The 21675-nt window shown below is 43.3% G+C and overlaps 2 protein-coding genes across 17 annotated transcripts in view; one reads left to right on the top strand and one right to left on the bottom strand.

Annotated features, from left to right (window-relative positions):
- The window catches only part of MLLT10 (MLLT10 histone lysine methyltransferase DOT1L cofactor), a 146483-nt gene extending 136444 nt beyond the window's left edge, over positions 1-10039 (bottom strand). For 5 of the 12 annotated variants that reach the window (XM_084782419.1, XM_084782428.1, XM_084782434.1 and 2 more), the window contains exons 1-3: positions 9226-9318; positions 8924-9083; positions 3777-3856 (exon numbers count right to left, since the gene is read on the bottom strand). In XM_084782419.1, coding sequence (XP_084638545.1) covers positions 3777-3856; positions 8924-9083 — 240 coding nt within the window. In that variant the 5' untranslated portion in view covers positions 9226-9318. Of the gene's footprint in view, positions 1-3776; positions 3859-8923; positions 9084-9225; positions 9319-9369; positions 9581-9612; positions 9738-9897 lie in introns of those variants that run through there. The other 7 variants (XM_084782437.1, XM_084782426.1, XM_084782433.1 and 4 more) reach the window with 6 other exon arrangements.
- A 116-nt stretch (positions 10040-10155) lies between these two features.
- On the top strand, positions 10156-20137 carry LOC311597896 (uncharacterized protein). 5 transcript variants are annotated; one of them, XM_084782467.1, is made up of 4 exons: positions 10156-10224; positions 16263-16672; positions 16949-17014; positions 19860-20137. In XM_084782467.1, the coding sequence occupies exons 2-4, from the start codon at positions 16309-16311 to the stop codon at positions 20051-20053; spliced, it is 624 nt and encodes a 207-aa protein (XP_084638593.1). In that variant the 5' UTR covers positions 10156-10224; positions 16263-16308; the 3' UTR covers positions 20054-20137. The 5 variants fall into 5 exon arrangements, 4 of the variants coding, with proteins under 4 accessions (XP_084638593.1, XP_084638595.1, XP_084638594.1 ...); XM_084782469.1 differs by lacking the exon at positions 10156-10224 and having other exon boundaries at positions 14476-16672; positions 16949-17021; XM_084782466.1 differs by lacking the exon at positions 10156-10224 and having other exon boundaries at positions 15021-16672.
- Positions 20138-21675: the final 1538 nt, after the last annotated feature.

The raw sequence follows: 21675 nt of genomic DNA, 5'->3' as shown, positions 1-21675 counted from the left end.
GTTTGTTTAGCGTTTTGTTTTGTTTTGTTTGGTGTTTTGAGACAGGGTCTCACTCTACAAGAGCCTAGGCTGGCCTAGAATTCACTTTGTCACCCAGGCTGCCTCAAACTCATGGCAATTCTCCTGCCTCAGCCTCCCCAGTGCTGGGATTATTTATAGGCATAAGACACCATGTCTGACTGTTTTGTTTTCTCCTCTCCCTCCTCCTCCTCCAATTCCCCCTGTACTCTGAGACAGCAGCCCAAGCCACGCTCCAACTCACAATCTTCGCCCTACTTCTAGAAAGCTGGGATTACAAGCCTGTTTCGCCATGATAAAAAATACCAGCTCTTGGTTAGAAAGATGGCTCAGAAGTTAAAGGCACTGACTGCTCCTCCAGAGGTCCTGAGGTCAATTCCCAGAAACCACATGATGGCTCACAACCACCTATAATGTGAACTGATGCCCTCTTCTGGCCTGCAGATGTGCCCACAGGCAGAGCACTGTACACATAATAAATAATAAAATCTTAAAAAAAAAAAAACCAGCTCTTTTTTCTTTCTGTTTTACATTTCTTTGTTTTTGTTTTGTATTGTTTTATTTGTGTATATGTCTTTGGAGGGTGTGATTCAGAGTGTGAGTGGAGGGAGGTCAGAGAACATCTTGTGTCATCAGCTCTCTCCTTCTAACATGTGTTCCTAGGATCCAACTTCAGTTATCAGTCTTGGTGGCAAGCCCCCTTAACCACTGAGCCATCTTACTGGCCCTGTATTTATTTTTCATTTGATCTCTGTTATTTACTCTTCTTCTATTACTATTACTCTGGGAAAGTGTTGTTTGTTGTGCTTGTGAAGCACACTCTCCAGCACCAGCCTTGCTGTAACTGGTCCTGGTATCACTGAGTCACCTATGACTCTTTAAGGCGCTCCCGTGGGTCCCTATGTGCTTCCTTCAAGGCCCTCCACCTCTGACAGTATCATCCTACAGCTTGTCATTTCTCCTAGCTTTTAAATGCCTTCTACATACTATCAAGCAAACAGTTTCTGAAAATGCTACTTTATCCTTCTGGATCACTACTTTTCAGTATCTGTCACTGTACCTCCAACCAACTCACAACTCTTCCTTTTCTGACAAGTGAACCACCTCTATCCACAGTTCTCTAATGGTATCTGAGGAACTTGACCTTAACCAAGTCAAACCAGTTGAAAGGAATTTTAGCCAAGAGTATGAAAATCAGACTGAGATTTCAGGCTCTTAGGACAGGAGGTACAGGCTGGAGAGGTAATTCAGTGTATAAAAGAACTTGCCACAACCACGTATCAGCTCTGACCATCTGAGTTCAGATGCCCAGAACCCATGTAAAGGCACACTCAGGAGGGCAAACATCTGGAAGCCCAACAAGTCTCTCCAGAAAGTAAGAGGCCGAACAAGGCATAAGCTCACAGGCCAGCTAGGTTGCATATGCAGAGTCAAGAGGCTTTAATTCTCCCTCTCTTTTCTTCTTTTATTTTTAGGTTTTTGTAGTCTATGTAGTCTTGACTGTCCTAGAACTTGCTATACTGACCAGGCTAGCCTCACAGAGATCCATCTATCTACCTCTGCCTCCTGAATACTGGAATTAAAGCCATGTGCTACCATGCTCTGCCAAGACCCTGTCTTAAAGAAGTCAAAAGGTGGGGACTGACATCCAATGGCTGTCCGCTAAACCATAACACCTCTCACTCACACACACACACCTGGTTTGTTTGTTTGCTTGTTTGTTTTTAAATCCAAAAGAATGTTCTGTAAGTCATACACTACACCTAGGTGTGGTAGCAATCATCACTCTCAACAGTTCGAGTCGAGCCAGCCTGGGCTCCAGAGTAAGTAAGGCCTATCTCAACAAGAGCCTGGGAGGGACAGAAAGGTAAAAAAGAGCTGAGATACACAGTCCTCTCTCTCCACAAGAGGTAATGTAAGAAAGAAGAAGACAGCTTAATGGCTACCCAGATTGCAATTCTAGATCTGTTAGTCCCTTAAAACTATAGCTTCCTAATCTATAAAACAAGAACTACCTCAGGAATTTGACAATTAATAGAGTAATTGGTGTAAAGCCTTTAATATAGTATAACAACTAATCACTAAGCAACAGAGACAATTTTCACAGAGACAGTGGAGCCAGCACTGCAGAAAGATACAGGACTAGTTTAAGTTCCTGTCCATATTAAGAGTCTTGGCTCCATATCCTTACAATAAAATGCTCTACTTAGAATCTGACATCTGTCTTGTAATTGTCACTACAAGAATTTAGAGAAGACTATGCCTCTTTTTTGATGGTTTCCCACATCCCACCAATTTAGATAAATTTAAATAAAACATGCTCCCAATATAACAACCGTATTTACCTTGACATTTTGACCACTTCTATAAAATAAAGAGAAAAACAAACAACAATTGGCATTGAGGCATTCCACATCCCACCAGCACTCTTCCTTTTCCTGTATTTCTATCTTCCTGTGTTGCCGTGCCTACTCTCATCTTTAAGATACTGCAAATGCCTCCTCACTTCACTATTAGCGTTTAATAATTCTAACATAATTTCATTCGCTTAGAGACCTATCCACCCTAAAGATAATATCCAACAAAGAGAAAAAGTCAAAAATTAGAGTTTCTATATTTTCAAGTCTTAAAAACTTTTTTTTTTGGAGACAGGGTTCTTTTGAAACCTAGGTTAGTTTCAAACTAGGACTCACCTTGTAGCCAAGGAAGACTTTGAACTTCTGATCTCCTACCTCCACCTCGCACTGCGATGGCAGGTCTACACACGGCCACCCCTTCACACAGGGACCCGCATGCACACTAAGCAGTCTATCAACTGAACGACATTTCCTAAAGTCTTGACACTTGCATGACGGACTTTACCCTCATCCGCTAAGTCCTGTTAGTTAGCACGACACTAGCTAACTACAACTGTGCTACGATGGATTCTTACACAATCAACTGAGACCACTCTGCTCTAAGCTACTGGGACACAATGTCTATTCACCCAGAATCTCCCAAGACAAAAACAGAACTTCTGCTTTTGCTATATGCCTAGGAAGAGAAGCTGAAATGTCCGTTTTCTGATTTCAAGCCAAGTTCTCTACTCAACACTGAGAGAAACTGCCGTAAGACAACTGGCTATACTTATGTATAACTAACATAAAACTGCATCTTCCTACTGGGATTTCCACTAAGTTTAACTGGGGTGGGAGGAAAGGAAAGCACCTTCTTGGAACTGAACCAGAACAAGCCTCCCGCATTTCACAACAAGTCAAAGTGCTGATGAAGGTAACCAGCTAAGTTAAAAAACAAAAAAGAAACAAAAATTCCTGCTGCTTTGTCAAAAATGTTAAGTCACTTGAAAACAAGGAATCCTCAAAATAAAATTATACAGCACAAATATAGTAATAAAAATGACAGTAACCAAGGCCCTAAATTTTTTTGCCACACTTATTAAACCTCGCAGAAATACCAGCAAGCCATCTCTAGCAGAGAGACCCTAGGTACAGTGCTGGGGACACAGTTCAGTGGTTTAGGGTTTGCCTAGCATGCACAAGGGCCTGAGTTCAATCATCAGCTGTAAAATAGAATTAACAAAAACTGTCCAATTTCCTATGTCTAGTTTTCAAAGTACCAAGTAAAACTTGTAAACATACATATACACAATTTAATTTTTTTTCAGATTTTATAAAATCAATTTAAAACTTAAAATCAGTAGCTAATATTTGCCATCCTAAACTACTTAAGTATTTTAATATTTGATAAACAGTCCTTACCACTCTGGCTGCTCTCTCTTGAGATTCACATTTCCTGCAAAACCATGGTCCAGTAGGTACTTGAACAATGCCATAGCAAGCTGTCAGGAAACAACAACAAAAATAGTTTAAATTTGAAAATGAAACATTTATATTTGAAGACTAAGAAAAATGATCTTTTATAAATCCTATCAATTACCTCTCACAGTATTCAACAACTTACTTTTATAAGAAATTATTTTATATAGTGTTTAGCATGTATTTAATAAAAAGTAAAATTATAGCGTAGTAAATTTTTAAATTCAACCTTCCCAGCACTCAGAGGCAAGCAGATCTCTGGGAGTTTGAAGCCAGACTGGTCTAAGAGCAAGTCCAGGACAGCTAAGGCTACACAGAGAAGCACCATCATCAATAAACAAATAAGTAAATAAATAAATAGGTAACTATTCCACCTTTGGGTTATTACTGCTCAAGCAGTGTTTAGTGGGGCAGCACATAAATATAACCACAGAACTTGAGAGGCTAAAACCAGATGACCATGAGTTTCAAGTCACTCCAAACTGTCCTTACAGGCCAGGCGTGGTGGTGCACGCCTTTAATCCCAGCACTCTGGAGGCGAGGCAGTGATCTTTGGGAGTTTGGGAGGCCAAGCTGGTCTACAAAGCAAGTCCAGGACAGCCAAGGCTACACAGAGAAGAAACCCTATCCTCCCCCACCCCCAAAATAGTGAAAAAACTGTCCTCACGTAAATTATAATGCTGCTAGTGTTTTTTGTTTTATTTTGTTTTGGGGGGGTAGTTTTTTGGTTTTGGGTTTTTTGTTGTTGTTCTGTTTTGATTTTTGGTTTTTCGAAACAGGGTTTCTCTGTGTAACAGCCCTGGCTGTCCTGGAACTTGCTTTGTAGACCAGGCTGGCCTCGAACTCAGAGATCTGCCTGCCTCTGCTTCCCAGTGATGGGATTAAAGGGGTACACCACCCCGCCCAGCAACAGGGTTAGTTTTTTTTATTTAATTGCATGTTGGGTTATTTTTTTTATAGGTGATTATGTGGACCTTAACATGTTATACACAGAATAAATCAAAAAATCATGAATTCATTCATTTCCCTACAATCTAAGTACCAAGTGTTTCCTATTTGAGAAAGGATTTCATCGACTACATCCTGCAAACAGATAAATAAACAACAAAAACAGATTAAGAACAAAATATGCTAAAGGAAATAACTGAGGGTGTCGAGGGTTGGCGCTTAACTGGTAGAGTACAGCATACATATCACATACGAAGCCCATGGTGAAGTAATCTTGTAATCCCAGCACTCAGGAAACAGGCGGGAAGATCACAAAGTAAAGGTCAGCCACTACCACAGCAATTCAAAGCCAGGCTAAGAGGCCTGATACTGTCTCAAAAGAATACATTGATAGTTTGTGGTACAAAACTTGCACGCTTGTCTAATCCCCAGCGCATACACACACAATTACATGAAATATCCAAAAAAGGCAAACAAAATTGTGGCTACCTAAGTATGTGGGAGTCCTGGAGAAACAAGAAATGACTTCTAAAGTATCTCAGGTTTTTATTAGGGTGATCTAAAACAGACTATAGTGGTGTTTGCAAAACTCTGAGTATACCAAAAACCACTCCTAACAGGTGAATTGCAGAGTATATAAGTTTATCTCAATACAGCTGTTATAAAAAAAATGTTTAAGCCTTTATATAAAATGCATACCCAGCAAGTATTCCCAGTCTCACATACCTACTCCATGGCCTCATTTAAAAACACACAGACACACACATATATTTCTTTACTGTTATGCTTTACTGTGTGTTTCTACCACATATACACATGGAAGTCAACTTCCAAGAGTCCGTTTCCTCCTTCCACTATGTAAGTCCAACAACTGATCTCAAGTCAATCGGCTTGGCCACATACGCCTTCACTAGACACTGGTGCAGCCTCTTGTTTTGTTTTTCAAGCTGGACAAGGTGGAACACAAGATAATCCCAGCACTCAGAAGCTGAAACAAGCCAGACTGGATTACAGTGAGATCCTGTCTATAAAACCCAAGGGACCAGGGCAACTGGAGCTCAATGGTAAAACACGTGTCTAATATAAGCAAAGTACTGAGTCTGATCATCAGCATGAAAACACACAAAGGTAGAAAAGGCCTGATTTGTTTAGCAACTTAAAAAACCAGAGCTGCAGAAAATAAAAAATAAAAAAGGGGGTTACTATTTATTATTCTGCACATGTTGTAGGGGCAACTGTGTGCCAAGGTGAGCAGCAGAGGTCAGAGGGCAACTTCCACCAGCTACTTCTCTCCTTCCACCAAGAGCAGGACTGAACTCTAGTCAGGTTCAGGTTTGGTGGCAGGTGCCTTCTACCCACTGACCCATGTTGCACTTCTATTTTATTCAGAAGAAACTTGAAAATGTGTTAAATTATTGGGAAACATAATAAAAATCAACAGCACTTTTAAATACCAAAAGCTAAACTTTTATTTTTGAGAAAATAGTGTGCATAGCACAGGTTGGCCTCAAACTTACTGTACAACCCCTAGAATAGATGTAAGGTTTTGACCACACACAATACCAGGATTACAGGTATCAGGCCAGGTTTACTACTTGATAAGTTTAAACCCAGGGCTTTGTATGCTATCTCTCTCCTTCAATGGAACTATAAACTTAATGAGTCTTCAATCTGTAGTCCAGGCTGGCCTCAAACTCAAAAGGATCCCCCTCTCAAGATTGTGATTGCAGGCATAAGCCACCATGCCTAGGCCTCTTTCAAACCTATGTAAGTATGTCTAAGTATAAATGTCCTATCGATCAAAAGTAGCATCAGCGACTAAGAGAGTGATGGCACACATCTGTAATCCAGCACTTGGGAGGTAGAGGCAGAAGAATCTGGAGTTCAAGCCCTGCCTCATCAACATAGCAACTTTGACTTTGAGTTATGTGAGACCCTGTATCAAAAAATAAAAAGAAACAGCATAGAGTCCAAACACACCTTTATTTGAAAGCACCTCTAGAAGGGAAAAGTTAAGATTTAGATGTACATTTTCTGTATTAACAAGGAGAGATTATGTAACAAAAATTACCATCCAATTCATGAGACTCTCTGCCCCAGGACAGAAAAGCAAAAGGGAAAAGGCACTGGGAAACTATATTCAAGCCAAGTACAAGATATATATATGTGTGTGTGTGTGTGTGTGTGTATATATATTTGAGAATGTCCTATCTTTTATTTTGTATCCCAACTAAACACTAACACACATACACACACACAATGTTACAGGGAAAAATGACTCTTTACTCCCTTGTGCTCTTGATGTTAGCTAAGAGAGTAACAGTACGTAACTTCCTCCTTTCCAAGAATCCAGGAACGGGTTGGAGAGATGGCTTAGCCTTTAAAGGCTGGGGTCACAAGCCAAATATAACACAGCAGGGACAACCAAGAGCTCCAGTTAAGTCTCTCTCTCAAGATCATCACCACTTATCTAAATGTCCCCTTCCCCACAGTAATTCTTAACTCTTCTGAAGATGGCACTTGGAGGCCTGGCTGAGGCTCCATTGGCAGAGTGCTTGGTTTCATCCTCAGCACAGTATAACCCAGGAATAGTAGCACATGGCTGAAATCCCAGCTGCAAGCCTAAGGACCAGGAACTTAAGGTCAGCCTGGGCTACCTGAAACTCTCCAAAAATCCAGCTGTGGCACACGCCCTTAATCCAAGTACCCTGGAGGTAAAAGCTGGCAGATCTCTGAGTCTGTGGCCAGCCTGGTCTACATAAAAAAAACTAAAATTTAAAAACTGCCTTAGGCTGGGCATGGCGCACGCCTTTAATCCCAGCACTCCAGAGGCAGAGGCTGGTGAATCTGTGAGTTCGAGGCCAGCTTGGTCTACAAAGTGAGTCCAGGACAGCCAAGGATACACAGAGAAACCCTGTATTGAAGAAAAACAAAACAAAACAAAAAAAAACTGTCTTAATTCCCCTCTCCCTCCTTGGGCAAGGCTTTTCCCATTACAGTACAAAACAACTTTAGTCTCATACCTATAATTCCCATACTTGAGGGGAGAGGCAGGAAGGTTGCGGCCCGCCTCAGCTCTACAGCAAGACCCTATCCAAAGAATTTTCTACCACTCAGTTGTTAGCCTCAGAAACAGGCAGAGAGGGCAGACAGGCCTGGTGACTGTGCAGTGAGCCACCAACAGTATTACCTAGTGTTTCCTGCTGGATCTCCTAACTATTTGAAATGGACAGTCAGAAACTTCAATCACCAGAAGAAATATCTTAAGAGTTCCTCGGCTTTTGGGGGGGGGGCTGGGGGTAGATGGCTGGGGGAGCTGCTACCCAAAGCATTCACCCAATGATAATATCCAAAGAATAAACTAAGAATCTCCCAAATCTCTTGGGGCACCGCCACCACTGCCTCTTCTCCAGTGTCACCCAGGCTGTGCTGCAGCCACAGACCAGCTTTTCTCCACCAGCCCAGACACACTCCCTCCTGGACACCCTTTTCCACCGTCTTCCCCCAGAAACAGCCAGTGGCCCGCAACAGCAAGAGTCTCTGCCAGAGGGCTTTGGGGTGCCAGCAGAGGGGGGCCCACCATCCCTCTCTCCCTCAAATGAAGAGGCAGGTTGCGCCCCCACCCCACCCCGCCAGACCACAGGAAGTCTCCAGACAGACACACTGCGGCAGACTGGGAGCTTGGGGGAGGGGAGTAATGGGGGAGGACACGGGACGGGATGGGGGGGGCCGGGAGGGAGGGGGGAACGACACGCGGCCTCCGGTTCCCAAAGCCACCCCACCGTCACGGGGACTCCAGGCGAGGGGTCGCACTCTCCCACCCTACCCAGGCCCCCGCCGCCGCAGGCCACCAAATGACACTTGAGTGAGAGCGGGATCACATGACAGCCAGGGCCACACGCACTTTCTCCCACAGGCCGAGGCGAAGCACGGCCCGCGGCGGCGGCTACGGCGACCACGCCGGGCTCCCGCGGCCTGCGCACGGGGCGGGGCAGGGCCGGCGGGCGGGCCGAGGGAGGGGCGGCGGTGGCAGTTACCGCCGAGGGGTGGGTGGGGGGGGGGGGTTGGGAGGGAGGAAGATAGGGAGCCGTGACGGTTGGGAGCAGGCCGGGTCGGCCCGGCGGGCGGTTTTGGGTGTTTACCTTGATGCACCGCGACGCTGCAGCCGTGCCCGTCGCAATAAACCAGCGGGTTCTCGGCCCAGCCTCTCTCGTCTGAGCAAACGCAACAGCCTCCAATCATTTCCTTCATACTATGGGAGACCTCGTCCTCCAGTGACACGGGCCGGTCGCTAGAGACCATCTAAGAGGGAGTTGGGGGGCACCATTAACAAACACGAGCAAGCCACCGAGAGCACCCCCACGCCCGCCGGCCCGCCAGACCCCCCCACCCACCCACACCCGCCCGCCCGCCGGCCCTCCCGCCCGCTCGGCCGCTCGCTCACTCGGGCTTTGCCGCTCAGTCACTCACGTTCCGCACAGGAGTCAGGAGCCATGTCCTTGCTGGCTCCCCCCCCCCACCTCCCCTCCTCCTCCACCTCCTCCTCCTCCTCCTCCTCCTTCTCCTCCGCGGCGTCCTCCCTCCCCACCTCCACCCGGCCGCTAACGCCGCCGCCCGAGGAGGGCACACATAATCAAGCAGGCCTCCGCACAGGCGCACTGGGGGGCTCCCGCTGGGCCCGGGGCGGCGAGGGAGGGGAAGGGGCTGCGCTTCCTCCTCCGAGCGTCACCCGGCGTGCGCGTCGGCCCGCCCTGCGGCCGGCGTGAGGGAGGCGGCCCGGAGAGGCGAGGCCTGCGTGCGCGCCGCCGCGTCCCCTCGGTCCCAGCCCTACCTCCAGGCTTTCCCCTCCCCCGCACCGCTCGGCTGCGGCGCCGAGGTGTGCGGAGGTGGGGGGTGGGGGGGGACGAGCGGAGCCGGCTGCTCGGCGCGGCCGGAGTGAGTCCGTCTAGCCGAGGCCTCCCGGGTCGCGCGCGAGCCCGGGACGTTAGGCCGCCCTCGCCTCGCGGGCCCCCCGGGGCGCGCGTGAGGATGAGGAGGTGGCCCCGGGTTGGAGGGGGGCCGGCCGGCGTCGCCGAGGGGTTGTCCCCGGGGCCGTCTCGTGGCCCTGGGAACCTACCTGAAGGCCTGTGCCTCGAGAACTGGCCCGCGGGTAACAATGGTTGGGAGAGGGTGCCAGCTTCCATGAAGGGTGTAATGAAGCATGGCTTCCTGCAGTTGGCCGCGCTAACTTCACAGTCCTGTCGCAGCTCCGCTCCGCCACGCATTAAATTCCCGTCCTGGATTCCTCCCAAAGTTCAGCCAGTGGAAGTGTTGCCAGATCTACCGCCCACTTACGCACGACCTTGGCCCCCCGTGACAAATGAAAGCGCACCACAGACAGGTCAAAAGCTTGTGTCTGGGTTATATAGTCTGAGCGAGAGCCCCAAGACTGCATTATAGCTTGGTAGGTATACAAGTGGTAGGAGGCATTAGCAACCTAACGGAGTGATCTGGAACTTGCTGCTGTAGGACGGAGGAACCCACGTTCCAGCCTGTCACCAGAGGATAACACCGTGAGAGTGTGTGGTGCCCAGCCTTGATTGAGGAGTCCTCTGGTCTAGCTGTATTCTCCAAATGGAACTTTGCAAATGTTACGTCATTTAAGTTGGAAAAAGATGGGAGCTCCTTCCTCATACACAAATAGAATATGGATTAAAGCAGTGGGGGCAGCAGATTAGTTAGCTGGATATGGAGTAGTTTCTAAGCTAAGGAGAGAGGAAAAAAAGAAAAATCTTCTCTCCCTAATCCTTTCTCCATGTGCACCCAATATTGATTGCAAAAAGGGTTAAGTCATTAAAGTTTAGCATGAAATGGGAATTGTGGATAAATTGTTTAAATGACAGTTTCAAGGCAACTTCATGGCTTTTGGTTAATTACTTACAAGCACAAAAGGGCTTTTAAGATATTAACAATATAATACAGTCTGGAAAATGCACTTCCACAATGCTAGAACACCCCAAGTTCTAGGTGCTCCCCAGAAAATATAGTTATTTAAGTTTAAAGTGTTCAAGAAAAATAATGTAGTTGTTCTTTTTCTATTTCAAAATAGTTCCTAAAATTTTAAGAATAGTGGTACATACAGCACAATGCAAACATCTATTGGCAAATATACTTAAATGTTTCAAAAGCTATGTGAGATTTACATTAAAAGGGAAATTGCCAAAGCTTATGCTAGGGAGAAAAAAAATGTACTCTAAAGGGACACAAAACTGAGGATTCCCTTTTAATATGAATACATTTAGAAGTGGTGGCTACAAATTAGTAAAATGACCTTCTTTAGGAGGATATGGTAATAAATTTCTGGACCTCTAATGATGCTCTTAACTATGAAGTGTATAAAGCTAGAGCAGTCTTCTAACACAAGGATACTGTTTTGTTTATCTTAATTGTGCCGAATATTTTATCTTTACCCTTATACAAAGGAGATCAGTTTAATGTCTAATTCATGCCCTGCCTTCTAATGTAGAGTAATTTTGGTTCAAATCAATGTGGAACTTCCCAAACACTGCCATCAAGCCTTAATGCACTAAATTATTTAAAAATACATTCATTTTATTTTTAATGCATTGGAGCTTAGTTCTTGTGATGGAATTAATTTGTATGTAAAGAAGGGTAAGTATCTTACCTCATTCTATAACACCTAGTAAATGTAGGTAAATACTTGCTCTTTTCAAGACAAAAAAAACAAACAAAAAAACCTGTCATTTATATGAAGTTTTGATATTTCCTAAAAAAATGGAGAAAGTGGATGATGTGTAAAAGAAAAAGTAAGAAAGATGAATAATTTATACCAGATTTATATATACATAATAATATCTGAAACAGAAATTTTGTGAAAGATGTATAAAGACATACATGTTGACACACTAGAATTCAAATTATTTAAAGATGATTTTTTAACATTCTTTAATGGTTAGTCATGAAAATAAGGAAAAACATTGGAAATAAATAGTGCATTTCATTTTTACTCATTTACCAGATATGGAACTTGTTGTATGTCTAAAGTACATTATTAGGCATATTTCTATAATATGTAAATTACAAAGGAAGAATAGCAGACAGAATAAAACAGCTCAAATATGCAGTGAATTATTCTCTCAATAAATATATACTGAACATTCACTGTGTACTAGGAACTCTTAGAAATAGGGAATATATCAGATAAAAAGAAAAACTATATTGGTCCTTTATGAGATAGGTATAGTGACATACCATACACACACACACACACACACACACACACACACACCATTTAGCTAAATATGCTAATCCTCAGGTCTCAGAATGGGTAAAACTTATAATTGCCATAATTGCTAAAGTTTGAGTACATTTTTAAAAAATAATGATGTAAAAATTAAATTGCCATGTGATTGATTAAAATATCTTTTTAGAAAAGGACTTCAATATTAATATTACCATTTAAATCCAATTTCATATTCCCCAAATATCCATGTACATCTTGTACCTGTAGGGAAGAACTAAAAGGCTATTGTCTCAAATACCCTTCTTCACATAATAGTGCCTAACATAGTACTGGCTCATCTATTTTCTCTAAACTAATCATCTGAGGCAAACCACAAAAAACTCAAGTAAAGTATTTTATGATGTAACCTCTAACCCTACTATAATGGGAAAATGTATTTTCACTCCATGAGTAATATATCTTCTTATAATTTTCTTTAGTCCCTAACCTAGACACCAACTTTTCAAATTTGCTTTTCTATAATCATTTCCCTAAGTAGATTCTATGAAAGAAATATTTAAAATTGTATTTGGTTCATAGGTTATCATTGTTCATATTTATCTCCTTTTTGAACTACAGTTTTATTTGCCTTCTGTTTATACATATTATATCTAGCCTACTAGAACTATTATTCTAAGATTCTTTTCTATAATAAGGCATAATAACTAAAGTATAGCTCTATATAATTGGGAATATCTCTATAATAGTACCACTATATACTTTCTGTAGCTAGCTTCTTGACTTTGAAGAAGGATTTTAAATAATATGTTGCCCTTACAAATAAATAAGGTAGAAAACTGAAAAAAAAAATCCAATATCTTATGACCCACATACACTTTTATATAAAATTTGAGTAAAAAGTTGTTCTGTTCATTTGCTTAACTACATCTTTACCTTTCCTACAAAAAGTTTATCACAAGCTATCTATGTTTATACTATTTTAATTAAAATAAGTATTTTGAAACTGGTTGTGTTATTTACAGTAAGTAGATCAGGTAGATCTTGTGTCTTTATAGACGCATGCCCTAGACATGGCACCCATATCTATCATGTATTCAAATGGCATTACAGTGCATTCTTTTCAATTATGCTTTCAGTTGAAATTCTGTTAATGGCTTTTGTAAGATTCCATTTAATGAGCCATGTTAGTCTTCCTTGATTTTTTTTTTTCCTCACCATAGTCCTTACCAAGTGCCTAACAAGTACCCTGGAAGTAGTAAACTCACAAAACATTTGTTTTTACATACAACATTGGTGCTAAAAAAGATGGGTAAATCCCAAAATGTATTTCTCAGAGTAAAACAAGTCTTTATTTTGCATATACAATCAAACTAAAATTTCTAAAGATCAACAAAATTTTCCCAAAACAGTATCTTCAAAGATTTCTGATAGTTAAAATTAATGTACTAGACATTAACAAAGAGGGCTTTTAAATTTTTATTTGTATATATTAATTGTGCAGAATAATGGGTTTCATTATGGTATATTCATGCATGTACAGCATGTACTTGCTTTCATCATATTTACTCCATTACCTTCTCTAGCCCCCCACCCCCACCCCCTTCTGCTGGTCATCTTCCTCTTAGCAAACAGTCCCCTTCTGTTTTCCTCTCCTTTTTGTTTTTTAATCTAGATTCAGAATATGAAGGAAAACATTCACTACTTCTCTTTCTGAGCCGGTTACAGTCTGTATTTACCACATCATTTAGAACTGGCTACATTTAAATAGCCACCTTTTCACATAAAAGTCACAATTGTATTTGCAAAAGTCTCAGATTCAATTAGAATTATTTTTAGATATACTTAACTTTCGGAAAGTGAGGTGATTCTCAAATTTAAATCTGTATTATCTAAATTTAAAATATCTTAAATACCAAAATTGAGTGAGCACCTTCTCTAAGAGTTTGCTTTACTTAACCTTGCGTTTGGCTTTAGAGTTGTTTCTTCTTTTACTATAAAATTAATATTAATAAAAATGTAATACCCTTCTATTTTTACATTCTGGGGGATAGGACACCACATAATTTTCAATAGAAGAAACGGTTTCTCTAGAATTCTTTTGGAGCTCGTGGATGTTATATGATCCTTAAACGTGCAGAGTTGCACTTTTTCCTATGATGCAACAACACTTAACACTGACTTTTCAGGGTGTCATCAATATAATGTAGGGTCCATTTTCCATTTTTTACTGACAGTGGAGATTTGCATCTCTGTTATAATTAAAGTGTGATTAAAGTGACATATTCTGCTGTCAGTTTATAAGACACAATAAGATTATGTAAGTGAAAGATTTTCAACATGTTAAGAGGAAAATCAGTTTTGGAAATGGAAGAGTCCTTAAAAGAAATGAAACATATCTGGAACTGGACAAAAAAAAGAAAAGAAAGAGAAGAAAAGAACAAATTAAGCTGAATTGCTAAATAGTATTTGGACCAAAGAAGGTCACTTTTTAAGATTTAAATGTTTTCCTCTGTGTGAAAGGGGCCACTGCTTCCCAAATCCAGAAACAAGCCCAGGAATATGTTAATTAAGTTCATTGTGTCCCAGAAAGAATGAGTTTGACAAATTCATTTTTATTCCTTCAATTAATAAACTGTTTGTCTAGCCATATATAAGATTTTTTAAATCTATAATGTATATATTTGCCATTGTACAGTAACAGCGCCAAGGACCAACATGACCCCATAGGGTGAATCTTACGAAGCTTAACATTCCTGGTGAATTAAACACACAAGCCTCAGATCTTTTTGTCAGTCTTACTTTACTGTGGAATTGAGAGCCAGAATGTAGGTAATTTTTATTTATATGGTGGCACTTTAGCCCAATTAAAAAAGTAATCATCTTTGGCACAAGCAGAGGGGGGAAATATAATGACATAATATTAAAGAAAGGTTTCACAAAGACTGACCAGGAATGCTACTTGTCTCTCTCTGTCCCCACCCCCACTCTTACTTTTTTTGTCCTGCCTATTTGTTGTTTTTCTCACTAGTATATCCTGACTTTTAATTTTCCTTTTTCTTTAAATGAGATAAAAATACCTGAGATAGTGAAAGATGTAAAGAAGATTCATTTTCTGCTACTAGCTACATAAGATAAACTTGCAAAGCTATTCTAAATATTCAAAGGTTTATAAATAAAAAATGTAAATTGAATAGGGGATGAGTAGGAAACAAAATGAACAGACTCAAAATGCTTAATTTTCAACCTCAATTTTCTCCTGTTGCAGCCTTCCCATAGTTATGCTTTAAATGACTTCTCACATAAAATGTCTCCCTGTGCCTCGAAATAAGTGAATGTTTTCCAGGAGGAAATGCAGCTTTAGAAAGAAGATCTGCAAAATGAAAGTGTTCAAATGCAAACTACTTCTATAGCATTTCAAATGCAAAATCACAACGTTCACTACCTTTAACTGACTCTTAAGGGGTCTTTTCAACAAGCTATTTACGACATCATCTGTTAACTTCTTTTTCTAATTCAAAACTCTTGCCAAATGATGTTTTCATGATGACGTGTAAATATAATATTCCATCAGAGATCAATTCTAATTGGTTTTTTAAAATCCACCTAGGGAAACAGCGCTGCATAATACACAGACTCATAATTAGTATTTTAGAAGGAATTTCCACGAAGTCTATTATAAATCCAAAATCCAAATTACTCTTTTTCCTAGTATGCTTTGGACCTCAGGACTGAAATTATTTCTTCACGAGCCCTCATGCCCTTCGGTCTCCTCTACAAAACCAGGGTCACTTGTTGGAAATCTTTATTTTTTAAAAACTGACCTTTCCAAAAATATTTTTCTCACGTGTCTCACAAAGGAAAACAGTTTCTTAGGATGGGTTGCAAATTTATTTTGCTTCCAAAACGTGATTTAAAGTCATAATGAATGTTTTTCCCTTTTGAAATTCCCTGTTATTTTGGAAATGTGTTTCACCTTAACAAACCAAGCCCCTTTTTGTTTGAGCCTTTCCTTTTAAAATCAGACTTCTTGTACACAACAAAGAGCTAGTAACAAATAAGGACAGAAAAACGTGCTTTTCTGAACTCCTTTGAACCCTAGCATTCATTTGCGAATCCATACATTTAAAGATGTTTTAAATATTATATAATCCGCTCTAATTTCCCTTTCCGGGGGTGGGGGTGGGATGGACCACATTTGTCGCTTATCTAGTGATGACTTTATAAACATTTCTATGCAGCTTTCCCTTCTAACGTGTGAGCAGCAAGCTGGCCTAAAGTCTTCCCATGCAGCCGCACGTAGTGAAAGCGCCTTCCTACGAGGTCTACGGCTGGGAACCCCTCCAGCAGGCCACCGTGGGTCATAAAACCGGCCAGCCGGGCGGGCTCGAGACTCTTGGAGCTCCGTGGGCCGCGGGCCGGAGTGGACGAGTCACAGATCCCCCGGGAAAAGCACGTCAGGGCAGCGGCGCTGGGGCCGAACAATGGCAGCACCCTGGAGCCCGGCGGGTCCCGCTTCCTCCGCCTCACTCGGCTCCGGCCTCCCGACAGGCGCCGCCGGCCTGGCCCGCCCTTCTCCGCCTGCTGCACGGGGCGCTCCATTTGATGACCCCAGCTTTAGCTGTCGCCTCCTGCCCCCTATTTTCTAAAGGTATTTTTACTATCTCCCCCTTGGCTTCCAGAAGTAGTCTTTTAAGTCTCACTGCCAACATAATGCTGAGTTGCTGTTTCCTTCCGGGGAAAAATAAGATTTCCTCCAGAAATCCAAATCTAGAAGGAAATACAGCCAATCCAACATACGGTTTATTCAACCGTAACTACGCTCTCTCTCTCTCTCTCTCGTGTTCAGATTAAATTTTAAGCACGTAGTTTGTCCAAAAGCCTGCAAAAGGACTAATTCCTCTTTTATTTCCCCCTTTCAATGCAGTTGTTTTAAATAAACTCTCCAGCGAACGCCTTCCGTGGAAAGGATGTGCCCATCACCACGCAGCAAGTCAGAGGTTTTATCTTAAACCTCCCGGGATTGGGGAGAAAGTACCAGGAGGACGAGGGAGCTTCCAGGACAGGAGGCAGCCACTCTGGCCCGGGCGGCGGGAGGCGGGCGTGCGGGCGGGGGCGCAGGGCCCCGCGGGCGAGCGGCCGCGAGTCGGGCCGCCAGGGGCGAAGCACTTAAATAGCGAGGGCTGAAGGGGGCGGCGGGCCCGCGCGTGACGATACTTTCCGAGGAAGGATGGGGCTGCCGGGGAGTTTGCACGTCGGCCTCACCCTCCCTCCCGCCCGCCCGCCCCCCACCCCCCACCCCCACCCCCCACCCCCCAAGAGGAAAAAAAAAAAAGTTGAAGGGAGGCGGGGAGAGGAGCTACCCCGTTTCCACCCCCGGATCCTGCCGAAAGGTTGGGGCGGCACGGCCGGGGAGAGGGCGCGGGGCGAGCGGACCAATGGCAGTCAACAGGTCCAGGCCTCGACACCGCCGCCGGCCCGGCCTCCTCCCGCCGCCCCGGGCCCTGCCCGCCCCCCGCGGCCCCGCCGCGCCAAGCACCCCTCCCGGCCTGGCCGCGATCTCCCCAGCCGGGGCGCGGGTGGGGGCGGGGCGGGGGTTCCCCGGCGGAGAATCCTCCCGCGGGGCTAGCGGCGCAGGGGGAGGGGCTGCGAGTCCCGGAATGGAGGATTAGCAGGGACTCCGGCTCGACACGAGCGCGGCCCGCGCGTGGCATCCTGGGTAAAAAGTGGCCGTGCCGCACCGGGAGAGAGCCGAGAGGAGCCGGGGGTCAGAGGTCAGGGCCCTGGAGTCCCGCGCGCAGAGCCCCCCCACGTGAACGCAGCGAGCAGGAGGAACCTTTTTGTTTTCCACCGCGCCAGCGTGCTCCCCTATTGACCGGGCTGCTGGAAAGAGAGGAGCCTCGTAGCTGCTCTCCTCAGCCCACCCCACCCCCCCTCCACTGCCAACACACAGCCCAACTCTCCCCTTCCCCTCAACTCATCCCAGCCCCCCGCACGGGGCTGGCAAGAACGCAGTAAATTTGCTTTAACAACAAGTGGGGGTGGTTGCATTTACTCCTCCTCCCTCTCGGCTCTCCTCCCCCTCCCCCTCGCCGCGGCTCTTGACACTACTACAAACCAGGACTATAAACATAAACATGTGTCACTGTAACAGGGCAGGTAATATACGCATTTTGAGGTGGGGTGGGGTGGATGGGGGCTTGCTTGGTCACCGCTTGGGGGGCAGTAAAAAAACTCATGTTTCACGTGCGCGACGTCTTTGGGGGGCTCCCCCCACGCGGACCCATTTATATAGAATGCAGAGAGAGCCCAGTCACTTAGTCACACAGACCCACAAAACCAAGCTTGCCAATAACCAGAGTACCTCCAAAGCAAATATATTTAAATACCATCCCACTCCTTCCTCAACCACCGCTGCCATTTCTTCTATAAGCGAGCAGTAGGGTAACAATTAAGTCCCCTCTTCTTTTTTAAATATTCTTTTTAGGATACCGATAGAGATCAACTTTAGAGCTAAACCGAACACCACTCTCTTCCCATAGAACAGTGCCTACTACACAGTCTGCGCAGATTCCCTCAAACAACAAGAAAGGCTGTTTTAAAACTGAGTTCGAGACCTAGTATGTAAAGGTTATTTCCTGGGCTGAGCCTTCACGCGGTTTCCAACTTCTGCAAGTTGCCGCGCCAGACGCAGTGCAGATTCGCCACCACAAGCCTTTATGATTATTTAGCTATTTACATTAACTCTCAACTTTTCTCTCATTCTTAGCTCAACAGCCCTCGCAACCTACTACTTAAGATAAAGCGAATCCCAGTTCAAGCTTTAGGCTTGAAACCTAGGGAGAAACAGAAAATGTTCGGATGAGGAAGTGGGTCCCTTTGTTCTTTCATTGTTTCTCTACGAACTGGTGGATACCAGGACAAACACTTACCTTCTCTTCTTTTTCCTCCAAAAACCAGACGCTCCCATCAGCCTTAAAATACACAATCCACCTTGAAAGTAACTAGGAACGTCGGGAGAGTTTGTACTCCATTCTCTTTCGTTCTCTGCCCTCTTTTAGCGTAGGATTAAGTTGCGGAGCACGTTGCTGCATGCTGTAGCCCCCCGCCTTAGTGAATCGGTCACGTTTAGGACCCTCTAAGTCCACCTAATTCTGCCAGTAGAATTGAGGGCATTGGACCTCTAAACTTTCAAAAGGGAAGGGGCCTGCAGCTCTCCAGAAAACTTAGAAATACCCTGAAGCATTTTTTTACGTTTGATTTTTGTACTCTCACCAAATACTGTTTGCTTTAAAATAAAACAAACAAACAAACAAAAAAACAAAAAACAAAAAATTTCAGGAAAAAATATTTTTGTTGTTGTTCGGCTTCTGCTCCGCAAAGCATTACTTAGACGGAGTAACGGGCAAGATTGTAAAGGCATTTAACAGAGTAAGTGTATTTTCCATAATATGTCCTGTGCCACGTGTTTTTAAAAACAAACAAAACACTACCGCAGAGAAAAGGACACAAAAGTTTGAATTAAAAGTGTTGTGAAACAACTTTAGAAAAGCATTTATGTGAAATCCACTCGTGTGAAATTGTTCTCAGGTTTGGAAAAGTAAGCTTTTCTAAGTTAACAGACTTTATTTTCACTCTCTAATGACAAAATAAAAAGCAAATTTTCTGCCTAGTCGTATTTAGTGAACATCCTGATGGGCAGAAGAAGTGTTCAAACCGTGTTTAAACCTGGTCATGATGTGATTTGCTGATGTCATGAAAATGAAATGGTACATAGTCATAAAATCAAACTTGTGATTTTTTTTTTTTTAATCTCCCGCTTTTTTGTGTGTTCCTAGGAGCGGAAAAGGAGAAGACAGTGATTGGCTCCAGGGCTCCTAGGAGGATTTGGGCTGAAGCCAAGGGAACAGAAGCAGAGGATTCCCTTTCCAGGGACCATCACACTGTTTCTGTCTTATCTCTCCTTTCTCTCCTGCGTGCTCAAGACTTTACTGTGGCGTCAGCAGGGCCTTGGGTAGGCCTCAACACTTAGTATCATCGCTTCAGTCTCTTCCCATTTGGCCTTCGTGTAACATAAACAAAAACTTGGGCAACCCCAATAAATGTTTCTTCTTGAGCTGTATATTATTTAATAGGAGACGATGAACTCTCTTCGAGTTTGTCCCCCACGTTTCAGGATCAATTGTGAAAGGTCCTCGTGTCTCATAGGAAAATATTGCAACAAAACAAGATAATTGGGGGGTGGGGGTGGGGGTGGAAGGCAGTTGCAGTAGGAATAGTGGCTTTTCTTTGATAGCGTTTAATTGGAATTAAAAGATTCTTGAGCTGTAAACATTCTTTTATTTATTCAGCACACATAAGCAGGCATTGTTTTATCACCATCATAATTATGGTGTCCTTTAAACTAGCTGATAGCAGGAGAGATAAGGGAATGTGTCTGCAGATTCAAATCAGGTCTCACTCCTCCCCCACCCCTTCTTCCCTCCTCTCTTTGCCTCCTTCCTCCCCCCCCCCCATTCTTTCCTTGGTCACTAGGGTCCCCCACAGCCCTTGAGATGAGAAAAGCAGGAAGATTGTGGCCCAACCATTTCTTACACCATGGAAGTGATTTGTACCACACTCTTAATTTAATTCACTCTGTAACCTCCTTGTCTCATGGAACTGTTTTGTTTAGCTTGCAATATTCGTGTCTGAAGAGTTGCCTGGTGCTCACCTGCATAAAATCTCATCCACCAAGGCTTCCAGCTTTACCTTTGTCTAATTTAGAAAGCACACTCTTAGGGTTTTTTTTTTTTTTTCAGAACAAAACCCCTTTACCTCCAAGGATTTGCAAATTTATAAAGGCTGCATTGAATTCAAGATGGGTCAGGGGGCAAAAAAAGGGTAGAAGGTCACTGCATTTTGATTATGGGTCAATAGACAACATGGCATATACTCTGTGTCCCAAACTTCTGTTAAAGACAGGATTTTTAAATGTCTAAGAACAGAAGGATGGGCCCATTGGGAGACTTGCCCTAATATATTTGAATGAGTTTTTTTTTTTTTAAAGAAAGAAGAAAAGAAAAAAGAATTTAAAGGAAATATCCTAAGTTATAGTTTATTCCTCATTTTAGCTAATTATTCTTCTTCTTGTCCCATTTTCACCTCCCAAGAAGGAGAAAAAGATGTGATACCAGATAAGTTTAACTAAAGAACTGTCCAGACTGCAGTGTCCTATATCTTCCACCAGCTCAGCCATATGAGACTTTATTATTTTAGGCCTCATATTATTATGATTATGAGTTAGTTCTAGTTAACAGTATACGAGACCTTTTTTATTCGTCTAACCACTGTACTTACATTGCTGGGCCCTTTGTGATGTTCCTTACTCTTTTCTGCGTGAATTCCCCTTGAACAGAATGGCTCAGCAGTCACTAAAACAAATGTATATGGTGAAGAGTTAGATGGTGGTGGTGGTCGTGGTGTGTGTGATCCTCCTTTAAATTATGTATGTATGGGCAAGAGCTTGGATGAGAAAGGATTATTTTAATGCCCTTCAATACTTTAATTATGTAACAGTTGTAGTGTAGAAATGCAAAAGTGTTCTTAGGTTTTCCTTCAGATTTTCAAAAGAACTTTCCCCATTAGTAAACTACTCCTGCAAATTGCTGTTGC

The sequence above is a fragment of the Acomys minous genome (genome assembly GCF_964271855.1).
Source record: "Acomys minous genome assembly, chromosome: 5".
NCBI classification, from domain to species: domain Eukaryota; kingdom Metazoa; phylum Chordata; class Mammalia; order Rodentia; family Muridae; genus Acomys; species Acomys minous.
Note: the sequence above shows the minus strand (reverse complement) of the source record. Positions and strands in the feature narration are given on the sequence as shown.

Excerpts from the sequence above, each read along its gene's own strand:
- LOC311597896 (XM_084782467.1), top strand. The coding sequence starts at position 16,309 with ATGCAGCCGCACGTAGTGAAAGCGCCTTCCTACGAGGTCTACGGCTGG. Across the intron at positions 16,673-16,948 it reads CTGCCCCCTATTTTCTAAAG|TTGTTTTAAATAAACTCTCC; the intron begins GTATTTTTACTA and ends CTTTCAATGCAG. Across the intron at positions 17,015-19,859 it reads TGCCCATCACCACGCAGCAA|GAGCGGAAAAGGAGAAGACA; the intron begins GTCAGAGGTTTT and ends GTGTGTTCCTAG.